Source organism: Mya arenaria, chromosome 1 (genome assembly GCF_026914265.1).
Source record: "Mya arenaria isolate MELC-2E11 chromosome 1, ASM2691426v1".
NCBI classification, from domain to species: domain Eukaryota; kingdom Metazoa; phylum Mollusca; class Bivalvia; order Myida; family Myidae; genus Mya; species Mya arenaria.
In genome coordinates, this window is record NC_069122.1 from 33881500 (window position 1) to 33900291 (window position 18792).

The following is an 18792-nucleotide window of genomic DNA, read 5'->3' on the forward strand; positions in this document are numbered from 1 at the left end:
CGTGCCCAGGTGTTTTTGCACACCAGTCAGGTAATCCTATATCAGCAGGGAAGAGGTTATGCACACATCAATGCAATGTACTTACCAATTTCGCAGCGAGTTCCCATGTATCCCGCAGAACAAACGCATACAAAGAATCCGACATTGTCTATGCAAATGCCACCATGTTGGCAAGGTGATGATTCGCATTCATTTGTATCTGAAATAGAAATCACATGATCGCTAAACATTCGCTATGTCTTTATCACAATCTTTAAAATCACTAGAAATATTTAGTGTGGAGCATATTCAGAAGTGTGATGGTTGTGTCAGAAACAAATCGTACATATTTATGAAAATTCAAAAATTGATGCAAGTAATCTTAAGTAGAATAGATAAATCCATTGACTCAAGTTCACTTGAAAACGGAGCTAAAAATGTTTGAACTTATTCCATTTTTAAAAATGCAATAAGATTCAATTGTTGACATTTATCATATATTTATTAAGATGAAAAACAATATTTGTATTACCATTATGCTGCCGACTTTCAGTTGAAGTAATGAACAAATGTACTCGATATTTACTATTATGTTGCCAACATTTTATTTAAAATTTAAACATTTTTACCATTTGCGCAGTTGTCGCCCGTGTACCCCCTGCGGCATGTACACGTGTAGGAATTGACCCCGTCTATACACAATCCACCGTTTAAACAAGGTCCGGACTGGCAGTCATCACTGTCTACGTGGAAATATACGACATTGAACTCCACATACAGAATAATAATTCATACATATTGTCATTACTGTTGTGTTGTTTGAACCTAAATTTTGCAAGTTCTAATTACTTATTACTGAAAGTTTAAACTTCTTATTTCTGCAAGTCCTTACTTCTGATTCTGCACGTCATAACTTTTGAATTATGCAAGTACAGTATTTCAAATTCGTCTTTTAAATAAAAAGCCAAAGTTTGGTACTAGTGGGGGTTAATTGTTTTCATTTTTAGGACGAAACAGATTCCTTGCTCTGGTTAAAGTCCGTTATGTTAAGTTAAAAAATACTCTGAAAATTGCTATATGCGAATTGAAAAGTTTACTATTTGCATCACTTGAAGTCGAATATCATACAAACAACAAAATGTCATACTTATTTCGCAGCAGGTTCCGGAATACCCAGGGAAGCATGAACAATTAAAATAACCCACGTGATCGGAACACACGCCATTGACACATGGGAATGATGCGCATTCGTTCACATCTGAACAAAAGAAGATACGTATTATAAATGTTATGTTTGTTTTAATTTCTTCATCACCACAATGCAATGTTTAATGCAAACAAAAACAAGCAATATCAATATGTAAAGTTTAAATTGGAGGTTCACAAGTTAGAGAACATAGGGCTAACATGTTACATACTAATTTTGTTAGTTAAACAGTATGTATGAAATATGAATTAAAATAAAGCTCTGTAATTCTTACCTATTTCACAGAGTTGCCCGGTGTACTCCCTTGGACAGGAGCAGTTGTAGGAGTTGACTCCATCTAAACACAACCCTCCATTCTGGCACGGCTGATTGGCACAGTCGTCAATGTCTGCGAAAGAATAACATTCAGATGATATACTCGTTTAAATAATTATAACTATTTTAGCTTTTACATTTATGATTCGAGATCTTAATTTAACTTTTGATGTTCATAGTTCCCTTAAAAACACATCCGCTATTAATTTACTGTCTGGGTTGCTACCTGAATCAAGTATTTAAAACAACTTACTTGTATGGCAACGGATTCCGGTAAAGCCATTTTGACAAACACATCGATATCCATTAACCTGGTCTTGACACGTTCCCCCATTCAAACAAGGATTCGAAGCACACTCATTTATATCTGTAAAGAGATGGTACATTATTCATTAGAAACTGTAAGGATTAACGTTCAGAGATTCTTCTTAAATTAACATCCCACCAAACCTTTTCTGTTCAGTGTTAATTATAACATATTATGATCCCTCTAGTTGACCTGATAATCAAGCATTTCCGGACAAGAAACGAACATTCTCTATACACATAAGTTGACCTCAATATAAAAGTCCATTGCATTTAAGATTTTAGCACGCTCGTCTCATTTTAACTTATTTTAAAGTTCCTGATGCTGAATACCTTCTATATATTAACTAAATAGAAGATGCAATTTTAATATCTTATTAAAAATTAAAACACCAGCAGCCATTTCTATCAAACTGGGATAAATTGTCGACAGGTTATCTTAAGGCTAGGTTGCAAAATTATATTATTTCATTGATTTATATCATTTTTTGATAATATGGACCAATCGTTACACATTTTGGATTACCTAAATCTAACAAAAGAATGAATAATGTTTATACAATTGTTTGCAGATCCAAAATATGAACGTTTATTTTGAACATGGATATAGTAATATATTCAAAATATTGGTTCTATTTTTAACCAAGACTTGGGGACAAGTACATGTCCGTGTTACCATTGAATCGTGTTGTATTTGGGTTCCCCAGTGCAAAAGTGGGTGGGGAAGGTAAAAAATTAAAACTTTTCATAAAAAGTTCATGTTTCATTCAGTTTTGAGGAACGGTCTTTTTTGGGAGTAAAATATACATTCATGGTGACATGTTTTAGGGTAGTTAGGAGTTTGGATCAAAAAGCATTCACATTCTTTCGAAAAAGTCTGTCGACATTTTTACTTTGTATTTGTGTCAAAATGCCCCGAACTATCTAATCAACAATGCCTTGAGAGTTCGTGATGATATCGGTTAAGATCATAACATATTAAAAGAATAATGGAAAATAGTGGATAAAATTTATTTTCTAGTTTAAAAAATGCAGATATATTTTTTTTAAATAGCTGCTTTCACCACAAGGTCTCAAGACATTGTTGATTGGCAAGTTGATAATTTTGTCTTATAAACCTAACCTCATTGTGTATTAAGACATTTCCGTGATAACGTAAATGCTGAAATCTGATAAATCGTAGTTCGTAAAAATTGAACATCAAAACTAAAAAATGGACTTTTACATATTAAATGTTTGCCCTTCGAACGACGTTTGCATTGTGGCCGGCCATCAATACGTTTCCAAATTTTTTAAAAAACTTATTGATTAATTGCAATATTTGTATTTTTACCATTTGAAAATGTAATCCTAAAGAAGTACCATTAGCAAATGTCCATACAATGTTTTTGGTATAACAATATTGTATATTTTAGTTTTTAAAGATCCCACTCTCATATTTTTTTATGAATTCGTGTTCAGGTTTAAGCCTGAGCATTAGGAGAACATTTCTAATGTTTGCACGAGTGTTTCAAAGGATTTTCTGCCACCATTATTGAAAAATGCTGAATCATAGGCCAAAATGTTTGTTTTATTATTTCATTATTCTTATCCCTTTAACGTCACTGTTCAGTGTAATAAAGTTATGCAGTGTTTAAAATAAAAAATAAAAGCAACGGCCGGTATTTGGCAACCCTGTCGAACGCCTCTGTCTAGTTAAATGACTGTGATATGTGTCTTTACCGGTCCAAACTTCCATGATTTTATGCATTCAAAAATACATCGGTGGTTTAAATTGCCAAACACTTTGTAAATGTCGGCAAACAAAAAGAATCCTGGTTTAATGTTTTCTTGTATATATTCTATGATTTCAAAAAATACTCCAATGTTTCCTCCTATATATTTACCCTTTACAAACCAATATTGTTTATGAATTATAATAAATGATATTTTTTCTTTATTCGACTATTTATGGCTTTAGTTACTGTTTTATAATCTACGTTTAGTAAAGTTATTGGTCACCAGTTTGTTAACTCATCAAGGTCCGTATTTAGTCTGGTATATGTAGTATCAACCTCTGCTTCTGAAGTTGTTAATGTTTAGAGCTCGGTCACATTCCAGGCTGGTCAAAAGGCCTTCACGCACATTTTTCATGTTCGTTTATTGTTCTGTAAGGGTTTTCTTAAAAAGGTTTCATTTCAACCTTTTTAATGTGTTTATCTCTAAAGTATACTCGTTTAAAACGTTTTCTAAACCTGTTGTTCTTTCCTTTTTAGTCTGAAGTGTATTTATTGATTTTTCCTTTAGTGCGATTTTTTCTGAGTGTGGCAAAATATGTCATGTTCTCACGTTTTGTTAAACATGACAAAGTTTATTATCTATAAGGCGACCGGTCCATTACAATATACAGACATACAGTATTAATTTAAAATCATAAATGGATAAAGCTCTAAATAGTTTGAAATTATTAAGAATTTTATAAACAACTTTGATGTTGCAACATATTTGTTTTATGCTCAACATCAATTAACTTCTTTTAATATAAGGGGAAGTAACTCTTTTCTTAAATTTTTCAGTAGTCTGTTAGAGTGATCTCCCTTGGTTTACATTTGAGTACACGACCTTGAAAGTTGAGTGTTGAAATGAGTGCATCTGAGAAAAGAAAGATTATTTATGAGCTCTATATTGATGGGATTACAAATGTAAGCACCATTTCATAAACTGCAGACATTCCTCTATCTACTGTATACAGGGTTTTGATAAAAAAAAATGAGAATGGACAGGGAAAAGAGCATAAGTAGGGAGCAGGAAAGCTTCGAAGTTTGACAGTTGGTGATCGGAGGAGGTTAGGTTTAGTCACATCCCAAAACAGGAGATGGAGTTTTTCCAAAATCAGAAGTGAAATGATTTACAGGGGGACTGTGCTGGTATCCAAAGAGACCATGCTTCCAACATGATCCAAAACATACTGTCAAACATGTAAAATCTTGGTTTTTAGCGGAAAATGTACCAGTTTTGGAGTAGCCAAGCTACAGTCCTAATCTGAATCCTATTGAGAACATTTGGGGGCTAATGAAGAACAGTATCAACCAGAAAAACCTAACCAGGTGCTATGGAGCAGGAGGTAGTCAGTTTTTGGGACACTATGGACCCTGATTGGATAGGGTGTATGCCCAGGAGGATTGAAGCATGTATTACTCAGGAAGGCGGACTTACAAAATATTGAAAGCTGGTGATTTTATATTGTGAATATATGTTCAATATCTTGATATAAACAAATAGTTAATGCTATGTTTTGCTATGTTTTGTTCTAGTTTTATGTATAAAAAACTAAAATCTCAATAATTTCTGGTCAAACTAACATTCAGTTGATTTACTCGTTTAGATAATAATTATTAGTTTAGCTTTCTCATTTATGATTCGATAACGATGTTTTAAAACAGGGAAATCTTGATTTAACTTTTTATGTTCATATTTCCCTTAAAATCACATCCGCTATCAATATGCTGACTGGGTTGCTACCTGAATCAAGTATTTAAAACAACTCACTTGTATGGCAACGGATTCCGGTATAGTCATTTTGACAAACACATCGATATCCATGATATATATGATACCGCTTAGTGAAATTTGAGTTATTTCATCAAGTTTTTGGTTTGTTTTTTAGTAACACACATTTCAGATATTGATCAATTTCATATTTGTAATTCGTATTGAGTTTTGTTTCTCATGTATGCTGTTCTAAACTTAACTGTTTCATTTCTTATTAAACCCTTTATCAGTTCCCATAAGGTTTTTGCATTGCATTCGGTGTCATAACTAACCGTTTCCTCTATGCAAGATTATATGAGGTCTTGAAAATTGGATCAAATAACACAGACTAATATATTTTGAAATACTGAGGCCTCTCTTTATCTTAGACGAGGTTAAAATAAATTTATACCAGCGAGTGGTCTGTTTTATAGCCGGGCTTTATGGTAGTTCCTTCTAAAAGGTATATTTAGATATGTAGTCAAGTCTACAGTGAATGTGAGATTAAGTGTTCGACTACCATATATATTGATATTTGCCGGAATGTTTTAAATCGCCATGCATCGCATTAGTTTTAGGAGATTAACATTTAAAATAATGTTTCTCTGCATTCTGAGTTCTAGTCATACCATTTGTCTTGTCTAGGTTTCATATAAAACTATTAAAGTCTACGAAAAATTATAAATGTTTTGTCATTGTTGTTAAGTATACAATTTGTTAGAATAGAAGTGGTTTATTACTGTTTAATGTTTATCAATGAAAATTCTGAGTCATGAATTTGGTAGGCCAACAATTAAATTTCTACTTTCAGTCCGTTCGGTTTTTTTGTTTGTTTTTTAAGCTTGTGTTTCGGGTTGAATAGAAATGCAACAACCACAATATTTGATTTGCTTCCGCTGAATATGCAATTAGTCCCCCATTCTCTTTACCATTTTCAAATCAATTCTTTTAATAGTGTACCTATTGAAGCATACATATACTATAATGATTTAATTAAAGCCAATCAAACATGTGTCTCTCTTTGTTGTTTTCTATAGTTGCCTAAACCACTAATATTAAGTGTTGCCAATTAGTTCAAAATTATTGTACTAGGAAACCATAACGCATTATAAAACATTTAATTTGAATGTATCATTGTTTTTTCTTAATACCATTAGATGTTTTAATTTGTTTTGATAATTGCTGTACAAATAATGTGTTAGCAATATTAGATGTACTGTGTATAATAATCTTATCGCATAAGTCGTTTCATAAACAAAAAAGGGACCAATATCAATACACGCATTTCATTATAAATAAGTAAAAATGCGAGGTAGGTTTTGATTTTGGGTCTAATCATTGCAAAAGGTAGCAACAATTGGGACGCAACTAACTTGTCTTATAATATGGCATTGCAATAAAACTGTCGTATATCAGACAGTACAAATTATTAAAAGGTTTTGACAATATGATGAAAAAAATATCACCACGGTTTTCAAACAAATGTGTCTTTCATGTTTTCAGTAGTGTACATATAACTGAAACACGTAGCTACGCTGGTACACATGTATTAGTTCCATTGCACATTCATTTGTAATGTGATATGTATTTAAACTGAAGTCAGTAAATAAGCATAATTATACTTATATTGATTAAAAATATGAAGAAAAGTGTGATATGCATTTAAATAAGGTAAGGTAAATCTGTAATTATTACATTGTACAATTTCATGTTGTTTAAATAATGTGTAAACATAAGTGTCAAAATTTTATATTAAAAACGATAAATGTGATATTTTAATTTCTGTTCTTGTATACATTTAAAGGCATTTCTGAATACGTAATGTAAGTCGTATACATGTAAAATAATATGGCCCATTCATTTGTAATGTGTTTTATATAATTAAAATGATAAATAAACAATACGCGGCTTAAAGCACATGCATCTTATTCCGATTTTATTTGCAATTGCCTTCCGCATGCCGAATGTAAATCAAACAAATGTGCTGACAAGTTGTTTTAGTTTATATCACTTTTAAACACCGTCAACAGTGAGTTTACTCATTGTTCGACTGTACAAGTGGGGTTTGGAGGAACAATATATAAACTGTCAAGTGTTATCTGTGATTTTATGTTCAATTTTTAGCACGTTAATACACGCTTCGTTTCAAACGAATTTATGTATAGTTAAGATCGCTAGTGGCCATTTTCAAGTTTAAAAGGCTCTTTAGATTTATTTATGAAGTAGTTTGAAGACCTTACTTGATATAAATTTATATGCAATCTAAACAAATAAAAATGATAACATGATATGATACTATCAATAAAAACACTTATTGTAATAGTTAAAGTGACACTCTTATTCAAAATCAATGCATACACATGTATCACAAACATCAATTTTGACTGATAAACCATTAACTACTAACTAAATAATGCATTTATTGATAATATTAATTACTGATATCAAGATTGTAGCCGTGTATTTAATAGCAGAAAGCACAAAAATATTAAATGATTGGTAAATGCTAAAAGATTTACTGTGATCTACTATAGTCTTATAAGGTAGAAATACCGTGTTTAATGCTCATCTCTATTATTTTTATTGTAGAAAATCTTATCTGGGAGTAAGAGTGTATCTTTAAGTTTATACTGAGTACTAATTATGTATACAAACAATAATAATGGACTATAATGGACTATAATAGACGAACAAGATATAAGATAATTATATATGTTTTGCCACGCTGTGAAATAAAACGTGATGATTGTGGTGTTGGTGCTGGTGGTTGTGAAATGTCTGGGACCGTTTAAATAAATATCTTAATCAATTTGGGTGGTAAATTGAAATAATCTTATTGTCATATATTCTTTAATTTGCCACATATTGTTTACATTGTCTGAGATGAACACAAAGTTGACGAAATTAAAACAAATCCATGTCTTGCCTTTTGGAACGTTTATACAACTTTAGAAGTATTGAATTTATGACTTAACTCCTTTATTGGTTTGTTTATTGAAACGATTACCTTACCAATGAGTGTTTGCATTCTAATGCAAACCTTCTTCAGTATTGGGGGTTGTTTATGGTCCTCACATGTCAGCATGCTGTATGCATTTGTAAAGATAACTTCTGCTTAAAGAAATAGATTTGCAATTTTGTAACCAGAAAGTAAACTTGAAGTAGCTATTGTTTTTTCTATTTTTCATATATGAAATTACCCAAAACAAATTCACATCGTCGAAGTGGCAACCCGACAAAATGTTATCAGTATAGTTTTTTAATGTGTCTGTACTTCTTTCTATATGGGAAACGACACACGCCACATTTGGTATAACTTAAAATTAACAATCTTGAAGTTGTTATTGAATACATTTTATGCAAACTTTGCATTTAGATGCAAAAGGATTTCAACAATACTCTAATAAGCCCTTCTTGATATCTGTTTACAAACAAATCTAAACATGAAGAAAATGATATGTGTTTTAAACTTGCGAACCGTAAAAGATAAACGCACTTTAATATCAATGAACGAGAATGGTTTTTTTTGCAATATTCGTAAGTATTGTTTGTCCATTATAATTGTGTACTAGAAGAGCATAATCCTTTTCTTTTAAAAGAGACAGATTAATAATGTCAACAAGTATAGAGTAATTATTCTCGATGCATTGTAAGCTATTGTTCAATGTTCAAAGCAAACAACTGTGATAACCATAACATAATTTCGGACGCACAAGTCAAATTATGTTACATAAAGTCTAAAATTGATGCAGTAGTGGGCGCAGGATTGACCAAAGCGTACGCACTTAAAACAAAATATACCATTTCTGTTATGTTCCAGCCGTTTTGCAGTGGCAATTAATGACAATAAAAATATTCATAACGAAAATTGTTTCATTTAGTGCATTTTGAAAGCCATGGTTATGTGCATAGAAAGAAACCGGAATGGTTGAATGGAAAATAGGTTTTTGTAACGTGGAAGCATAAACCATGTCATTGATTTCAAAACGTCCAAAACAGTCTACGGCATGCAACGCAAGACGAATTAAACAAGTGCTGATGCACGACATTAAAGGCACAAGATTGGCACCATAAAAAGTTTTTTTTCTGTAACGAATCCCAGGACAATTATCTAATAGAATGTGTAACGCCTTGATATCATAATTGTAAAAAATGCCAAAATGTAAAAAAATGGTGGCGGAGACAGGGTTCGAACCCGTGTCGCCAAAATTGCAGTCCAGCATCGTATCCACTGAGCTACAACGGCCTACTCTAATCGGCTGACATAATTAAGCTATACACCTACCTCTGTAATATCACGTGATAACACCGACTAGCCAATTACACATAAGGAATAAATTATACATGGTAGACATACCCAGTAATTACGAAACAACTGCTAAACTTAAATAAATTGTAAACTATGTGCTACTTATGTAGTCAGTTTCAATGCATTGTACACATCGATGCCAAGTTTATGTCAGTTTTTGACAATTTTCTTTTTTTTTTTCGCTATTTTATCATACGGAAATTATTATTATTTGAAAATAATCGAAACTGCTTTAAATCGAACTTACCGCTTTCACAGTTCGTGCCGTTGTATCCAGGTCGACAGTAGCACGTGTAACCCGCCATGTGACCCACGCACGTGCCTCCATTTTGACATGGCGTAGAATAACAGAGATCTTGAAAAAGATATGAACGAAATGTTCAGCAATAGTAAACAACTTAAATTGCTCAGACGCACGAGTCAATAGCAGAAAATGATATAAAAACATGCCAAACATTATATAACAAAATTCTTACATTGGGCTTTCACAAAATATTGTGCAAACAATAAGTTCCATGCAAGAATCCAACCTTTCATGCTGGATGGTTTGTGCAGGTAAACATGTTATGCCATAGTGAGCAATATATTGTGCTCAATTACTCATTCGACTACCTTTCTTTTTTATGCATCTTGATAAGGCCACGCCAAAATACAGTCCGTTGTGAAACACTGTCTTTTGTTGTTAGTTTGTACATTCATTTTTTTTATTGTAAAATAAATATGGTTTGGTGGATATTCACTAAAAGTTTATTCGCATATAAATGTATATGGCCGTTACAAACATGGTCACGCGGAAATGGCATAATTTAAAACCTATACAAAAACACAAAGAGTAAAGTGTCGAAAAATAACATTGAAAATAAATATATATAAAAATATAAAGTATTAAAGAAACAGTAACGTTTTCAGGGAATAGTTTCTAAATTGCATTCTAGTTTTTGGATATCTAGCTACATCTGACATTGTTCAGGATTGATAACAAGAAATATTGATCATATAATTATCATGTTTATCGAAAGCCAGGATGTATTACCCAAATAGCTAAATCTAAGCTGATTGTTAATGGTTTTTGCTATCTTTGATAAATCTCAAGGAGAAACTTGCTTTATAAATTTTGTTGCTGATATCTTACAGTGTGTGTATACCACGTGATAAATTGCGTCATAAATGCTACGTCGGAAGGCAATATTTTGATTTGAAAAAAAGACTTTAAACAAAGATAACTTTATTTCGTCACCATTTTAAATAAAAAAAACATAGCGCAGTCTACGCCGCTTATGGAGCCCCACCTTCTGTCTTTAACCAGAGTTTGATTGTGAGATTAGTTTCTTAAAACACTTAGACAAACCTTTTCACAATACGGCCGTCGGCCTGAGTACTGTCAAAACATTTTTTGCAAATAGGTTTGTCGAAGTGTTTGGTGTAACAAAAGACCTCATTAAATTTCGGAAATAAATAAAATGCGGGGCTCTTTAAGCGGCATAGAATGCCCTTTGTTTCAGTTAAAATGGTGTTGTAAAAGAAAAGTTATCTTTGATTTAAGTCTTAATTTTAAGCAAAGTTTTGCATTCTGACGTAGTATATATGACGTAATTTATCACGTGGTATACACACACTGTCTTTGATCAGAAAACACTATTAAGTGTTTAAGATCATGCCTCTGCCATTGGGATTGCAGGACAGATTCACATTAAATCATTAAGAAGAGCTCTGACAACCAAAACTTCTTTAAGCAGATTTCGACAGCCAAATGTTATAAAGTAATATATTTAGAAACTCAGGCATGCGCACTGGCTAGTATAGAGCTATTTGTCAGGAATATATCACTGAACACTAACTTGAAAGGATTTATTTTTGTCTTCGAAACGATATATATATTTATCGGCGATTGGCTTCGCCCTGCCTACCGAGTAAAGCACAGAAATAAGCACTACGATTACTTAGTTTTAATTTTGGAACTCCTTTGTAGCTGCCGATAAATCCTTACAATTCAAAAATGTTTTAAATTTACATTGAATAGAGCTATTTATACACCTTTGTTTGATATGCTTTATTTCTGTATGTCAATTTGCATCTTTCCGTGAGGGCATTTAGATGTGATTTGTTGAAGGGTTAAATAGATCAATTTAGATTGCATTACACTAAAACCGAATTTGCTTTTCGCAGTTTTTATCAAAAATAAGGAAGATTTACTCGCTTCAGCATTTTCCTAGATTTTCCTCATGAAACGGTGCGGGTTGATAGCTTTTTAAGGACAGTCTTTTATTTGAAAATGGGAAAATTGTTGCGGTAGGTCCGATGAACATGACATAAAAGTAGCGTGGCCTTAACAAACAGTTCGTTTTGATATTGCCTACTTGTGAACATGCACATAAACCTTTCATGGGCAATGCAAACAGAGTCGTTCTATAATAAAGTGTGTAACCTATCGTCGATAAATGAACTAAACCTGTTTTTAAAAATGTTATTAAGATCTAAGCCATTTAAATGATCTATCAGCTATCACGAAAAACACACGTTTAAACTCTTATACTTATATTTTGATAATTAAGCAGACATGACGTCATAATTCAGTTTCCTGCCGGCTGAAGAAATTTAAAGCGTGTTATTTAAAATCCTAATGGCTAAGATGGACTTGATTGCTTCCCTCGCTCAGCCTTTCTTAATTATTACGATTTTACACAATCTATTCTATCACATTATAAATGGCACACGGGAATGATTTTAAAATTTATGGTTTTAAAATTTATAACATATTATAAATCATTCCATACACTGAGCTAGTCAATCTATTTTCCTAGAATATTGCAGTTTTATTTTAAAGCATGGAAAGGAGAATAAAGTATGTCTAACATCTGCTCTTAAATCAAACAGGATTAAAACATATAACAGCAGCAGCAGCAGCAGCAACAACAACAACGACACCAGACAAAAACAACAACAAAAACAACAGCAACAAAATCAATAACAACAACAACAACAGCAACATGAACAAAACAACCATTAAAACAACAACATAAAAAACACCAGACAGTACCAACAACAAAAATAACAACAACAGCAACAATAGCAACAAACAGACAGTAACAGGAGCGACACCGACAAACCGCCGAGAAGACGTTGCTTTGTTTGTTTCTTTGTTCCGGGTCTATGCTGTACACGACAAAACCAAACATTCATAGTAGACACTACTTTATTCAAATAAAATTAGCAAAGCAAACTCATCAATAAGCCAATTGAATCACGATCATAATGCCATTTAGCAACGAAGTCAGACAATATTTACAGCCCCAAAACCGATTTCGAAGAGTGTTTTTTCTGCACTTCAAAAAGTGTCAATAAATCCTTCGATTTGATGTTCGTTAGATGGACATGTATGCATCCTCTACAGAAATGCAAGCTTGTCATTTGAATGCAATATTCATTCTCAATGACGCATTTATAGTGTCATTGCTCTCATAAGAAGCTATTTAATATTTTGGTTTGTCATAAGAATGAGTAAATTAACACAAACTTTACGCTGTCAATAAATGCAATCTACAATGCATGCCAATTTCGATGGGAATGGGAGGGTTTGGGGCGTATGTAAAAATACCACGCACTTGCTTGACTATTTGGTCTTCGATCTGGATAATTACGCAAATTTCAATCAAATGAATATCTTGTACATTTCATGCCTTCATTCTTTTATACAGTGTTCCTCTTTCGTTTGTTTAACTTTACACTGTATCACCACTTTTTTCTAAATGTTTAAGTTTTAAATCATTGTCAGATAAAAGAAAAGAGTACTTGTACCTTGACTCAGATTTACTATTGACTCATGTCTTTATCAGGATAAGCAAAAAGTGTGTACCGTCTTGAGATAACACTCTCATTTAGTGTCATAGTTTTTTTGTTGTATTTTGATAAATCATGGAATTCAGAGGTGTCTTCTTATAAACGCACGTATCCAACGATCGTATTTCGAATCAATATTTCTGAGTAGTTATAATTTCTATTTAAAAGCATTTATCTTTATTTACTTCTTCAGGACAACTTTTTTAGGTTTAGCGACAGTTTGTCTTACGTTCGGTGATAAGAAAGACCTATTATGTTTTTCAACTCTCTTTGCCGACACACGAAATCTTTTTAAAGTAGCCTGTATCACTTTTAATTATATATAAAAACTATGAAAACTGTTTATCATTGTCCGTATGCATCGAACATACTTTAAAGATTTATTCTTTGATATCAATATGTTTCGCTTACTGCGTGCATTTCAGTTGAGCTCACTTGTAAAGCGGAAGTTAATCGAGAAGTTCCTTCGGCATGTAGCTCCCTTCTCACAATCAGTTAAAAGCTTGTTGTTCTTAAACATGTGGTGCAAATTTTTGCGTCGAGCTAAAACCCTTTAATTTCTACAAGTTTTTGACTTAAAGGGTTTTCATATTTAGAAAAATCCAGACAACTTTTATACGGATTAAGAACATATTTGTGTACATCTCATTAAAGTGTTGATAAAGTATAAACATTAAAAACACTTATTTGACTTCATTAAATCTATATACACTGTAGGGCTGTAATAAACAAGTCTGTTTTGTGTTACCTAACCGACCCACATAAAAAAATGCGACCCGCAAATACTTCAAGGGCCTGCCACAGTGCACAAGTGGTGGAGGAAGGCCAAAAATAAATAAATCAGGTTTCCTTTTTATTTAGTCACGAATATTTTTTTCGAACTGTTTTATGGTATAAAGAGTTGACATTTTGTTACGAAAGGAGATTTGATCAAATTTTGGGTACACAAGTATTTACTTTTTTTAGATTATGTCGACAACAATCAACAATGTATTTTTGTTTCTTGATGATACATTTCATAAAACGATAGATATTCAATAAAATAGTGAAAGTAGTGGAAATAATTAATTTCCTGGTAAGAAAAAATCATACATATTTCTTAAAATAGCTGCAATCATCACAAAGCCACATTTCATTGTTCAAACGGAAGTACTGACTATTTTGACATATTTTTAATAAGATATTTCCGAAAAAAATGCAAATGCTATTTGATTGACAATCGGATAAAATCTTCTTTCGTAAAATTGCTTCATGTCCTACTTACACATACACATGTTGCAACAAATGCAGTACAATGCTTGCTTAACATTGAATCTTTAAACTAAATGTGTAATGATTTTTCTTTAAACAGTTTTTGTTTTGTTCCATTCAACGAGTTTTGTAGTGTAGAAGGCCGTTAAGCTTCATTTTATTTTTCGGTTTTAGACTGTCGGCTTCAAGCGGTATTTACCTAACGCGACTAGCATGCCTACCGCGGCAAAATAAACTTTCAAATATGTTTACATAGCCTTATGCGTATTAACAGGTTACTTTCGCGAATATGGAGGCCAAGTGCTTGCCAATGCGTATTTCAAGCACTAATTCAAGTATTTTTTATAAAATTCACAGCGTGATATAAGAATTTAACGTAAAGATAGTAATATGTAAAATCGAATTAAGCTTTTTTTCTATCATACAGCAGGAAGCTACGCCATAGCTTTGCAGGAATAGTCATTTTACTATCGTTGACTGGCCCATTTTCTTTTCCAGTATTATTATCATGCAGAGTGGTGGAACTTTCTCGGCGAGTGATTGGTGAGATCGGTTGTTGGCGTTTTTGTACGTTTCCTATGACATATCGGAATAGAAAAGAAGTCTGTTTTCGCGGTAACATGGCCAGCTGACTGTAGATAAATATCACGTGGTCAACTGTCCCAATAATCTAAAGTTTACACATGATTATTGGACCGATTCGTAAGTGACAGGAACAATTATGTTACGTAGAACATATAATCTAGTTTAGTGGCAGCAGGGAAAGGCATCAGCATTAATCCCACATATAATCCGATTACTAGTAGACAATAACAATAACAACCCCCACAAACGGCCGTTAAGACGTTGCTTTTATGTTCCTTAGTGAAACCGGGTCCATGCGGTAGTCGTTACTTAACCAACCATTCACAGTGGATACAAAAAAAATCATAAAAACTTAGCAAACCATACTCGTCGGTCAGCTAAGTTAATCACGGTCATAATTCTTTTTGCAACGAAGAGTGAGACCATTTGTACTGCTCCAAAAGCGATTGTAATCAGTTATTTTTATTCAATTTAAAGAGCGTAATTAAAGGTTCTGATTTATTGGAACCTCGGGTGTAAAAAATAACCATTTTTTTCAAATAAATATCGGCAATACCGACTTAGTAGTTTCATTGAAATCTATAAGAAACAGTTGGATGTTTTAGTTAGCCATAAGTATTCGTTGATTAACACCGACTGAACATTGTAGTCCAGCAGAACCCGGAGTGGACCTTGCATTGGCGTATATACAAAATGTTTTTGCATTTTCTTAATGGCATGACTGTACTATAACAGAATCTAAACGATGCCACTCTGGCATCAGTGGGCAACTCTTGGAATTCAAGATGGCGTCCAAGATGACCGCCATCGGACAATTTGTACCCGGAGTGAACAGTGCGTTGTCTTCTATACACAATGTTTTTGCATTTTCTTAATGGCATAACTATAACAGAATCTAAAAGATACCCCTCTTGCATCGGTGGGCAACTCTTGGAATTCAAGATGGCGCCCAAGATGGCCGCCAACGAACAATTTGTACCCGGTGTGAAAAAGCCGTTGGCGTCTATACACATTTTTTTGCATTTTCTTAATGGCATGACTGTACTATAACAGAATCTAAATGATGCCACTCTGGCATCGGTGGACAACTCTAGAAATTCAAGATCGCGCCCAAAATGGCCGCCAACGGACAATTTGTACCCGGTGTGAAAAGCCGTTGGCGTCTATACACATTTTTTTCGCATTTTCTTAATGGCATGACTGTACTATAACAGAATATAAATGATGCCACTCTGGCATCGGTGGGCAACTCTTGGAATTCAAGATGGCGTCCAAAATGGCCGCCATCGGACAATTTGTACACGGAGTGAACAATTGCTGTACATACTGTTTTTTTCATTTTCTTAATGGCATGACTGTACTAAATGATGCCACTTTGGCATCGCTGGGCAACTCTTGGAATTCAAGATTCAAGAATTCAACGGACAATTTGTACCCAGAGTGAACCGTGCATTGGCGTCTATACAAAAAGTTTTAGCTTTTTCTTAATGGCATGAGTGTACTATAACAGAATCTGAATAATGTCACTTATCAGTGGGCAACCCGTGGAATTCGAGATAGCATCCAAGATGGCCGCCAACCGATAGATTGTACACGGAATGAACCGTGCATTTCGCGTCCATATTTTTTTTGTATTTTCTTAGTGGCATGACTGTACCATAACATCGAATTACTCTGTGATGGAGAACGGCCACAAAACACAGGCAATCATAAAGAAGAGATGAAAAGCAGAATATAAACCGATAGAAAAGACCGCATTTCTATCCAGACCAAGATCAGTGAATGCACTCATCCACTGCGGCCCATCGCTCATCCAAAATCATTCCACGAAGCTATTGCGCGATCAGTTACAACGCATGCCACATCAAAGAAGTCACTTAAGATAGGCGAGTTGAAATCATTTGATATGGAGTTGATATATATCAGAGTGATTGGTCTGCTAGCGTGACACGGGAAATTGACTTGAGAAATGTGTTATCGTTTTAATTGTCGCCAGTTCCCACCTCTTTGTTTACTGCTTCAGGTGATTTCAGAATTTCCAAATCAAAGTGACAATTGAAGAAGATTTTACAGGTAGAAACATCTGCAAGACGATCATTAAAGCAGATAGAGAGAGGTATAATTGACAGCTCTGCAATTTTGTATATAATTTGTTGGCCCACAAATGGAACGGTCATGGGTTACATTTTCCAATTTAGAAGATATATTGAGAGGAAACTGCTTTCTTTCATATTAGACGATTTGTCTGGAGAAGATGATGTACCCCTTTAAGTTACAGAGAGTGTAACGATAAGACGGAAAGACATGCGAACAACACATAAAGAGGCGGATAATATCCTTGTTCAACAAATGGTTCTGGTTGCCAATGACACCAAAAGTGGTATATGCATAATATCTGACGACACTTATGTGTTTGTGCTGTCCCTTTATCATTTTAAGTACACCAAGTGTCTTTGAAAGTAATAATGGAATCCCCAATACAAGGCCGTGCAATTATTGTTGAGATTAACAAAGATGTAATACTGGATTTATCAGCAGCTCATGCATTATCCGGTTTTGACACGGTGTTGTTATGGAATCGGAAAGGGTACAGTTATTAAGGTTCTAAAATCTCATTAATACACACTCGAGTGTATTGGAAATAAAGCATCGACTCTAGACGTCATCCTCAGGGAATCGACGTCCTTTGTTGCTGCTTGTTACGGGCTCGACGGAATAAATTAAATGTCAGACGTGAGAATTGTTGCATGGACTAAAAAGGATGAAAAGTCTCCAGCATCAGCACCAAAGCTTCAGTCACTCCCCCCCAACAACTGAATCATGCATTGATAATGTTAAATGAGCGTATAAGTGATAAATGATAAGGTGTTCATGTGAAAGCCAAATGCGGTGCTTTAGTATGCGATGCAGTTGTAATAGCTCTCGACTGTCATGTAATGTTTTCTGTGATTGTCGTGGAAAAGATATGTGTTGTAACATACAGATCAATTAGGAAATCAATATATAAGCTTGCTTATATGTTATTAAACTAGACCGATGAAACACTGAAATCAAAATGTGTCAAATGAAACAAGTGTTTCCTATTGAGTTCTTTCATATATCTTTTTAGTATCTTTTTGTGGTGTTATTAGTATTGAGTATATTCAGTACATCATAATTTCCGTTTTTTATCTCTTTGATATCGGTCAATATGTTTACCACAGTGTTTATTTATCGTAAATAGAATTGGAATAAAGTAGACGTGGTAACGTAAGTTTCATTACATAATCATGTATTACATGGACCTCTGCTAAAAATAAAATTTGCAAATGTATAATTATAATATTATTCTTTTCAGTTATTTTGTCAAGTTATGGTTTTATATTTTCATAATGATGCATATCAGTCGTCAAAAAGAACTAAAATTAAGTAGACGTGGTAACGTATGTTACATTTCATTGTAACCATGCATTTCATGGTTTGCTTATTTATAATTATGAAATTATGCAGTAAA

At 33.4% G+C, this 18792-nt stretch overlaps 1 protein-coding gene across 1 annotated transcript in view; it reads right to left on the reverse strand.

The window, feature by feature from the left end:
* LOC128226616 (uncharacterized) overlaps positions 1-10154 on the reverse strand; it is a 75163-nt gene extending 65009 nt beyond the window's left edge. The window contains exons 1-7 of the mRNA XM_052936581.1: positions 10103-10154; positions 9874-9981; positions 1755-1868; positions 1461-1574; positions 1127-1237; positions 609-722; positions 86-199 (exon numbers count right to left, since the gene is read on the reverse strand). Coding sequence (XP_052792541.1) covers positions 86-199; positions 609-722; positions 1127-1237; positions 1461-1574; positions 1755-1868; positions 9874-9931 — 625 coding nt within the window. The 5' untranslated portion in view covers positions 9932-9981; positions 10103-10154. The remainder of the gene's footprint in view (positions 1-85; positions 200-608; positions 723-1126; positions 1238-1460; positions 1575-1754; positions 1869-9873; positions 9982-10102) is intronic.
* Between the last annotated feature and the right edge of the window lie 8638 nt (positions 10155-18792).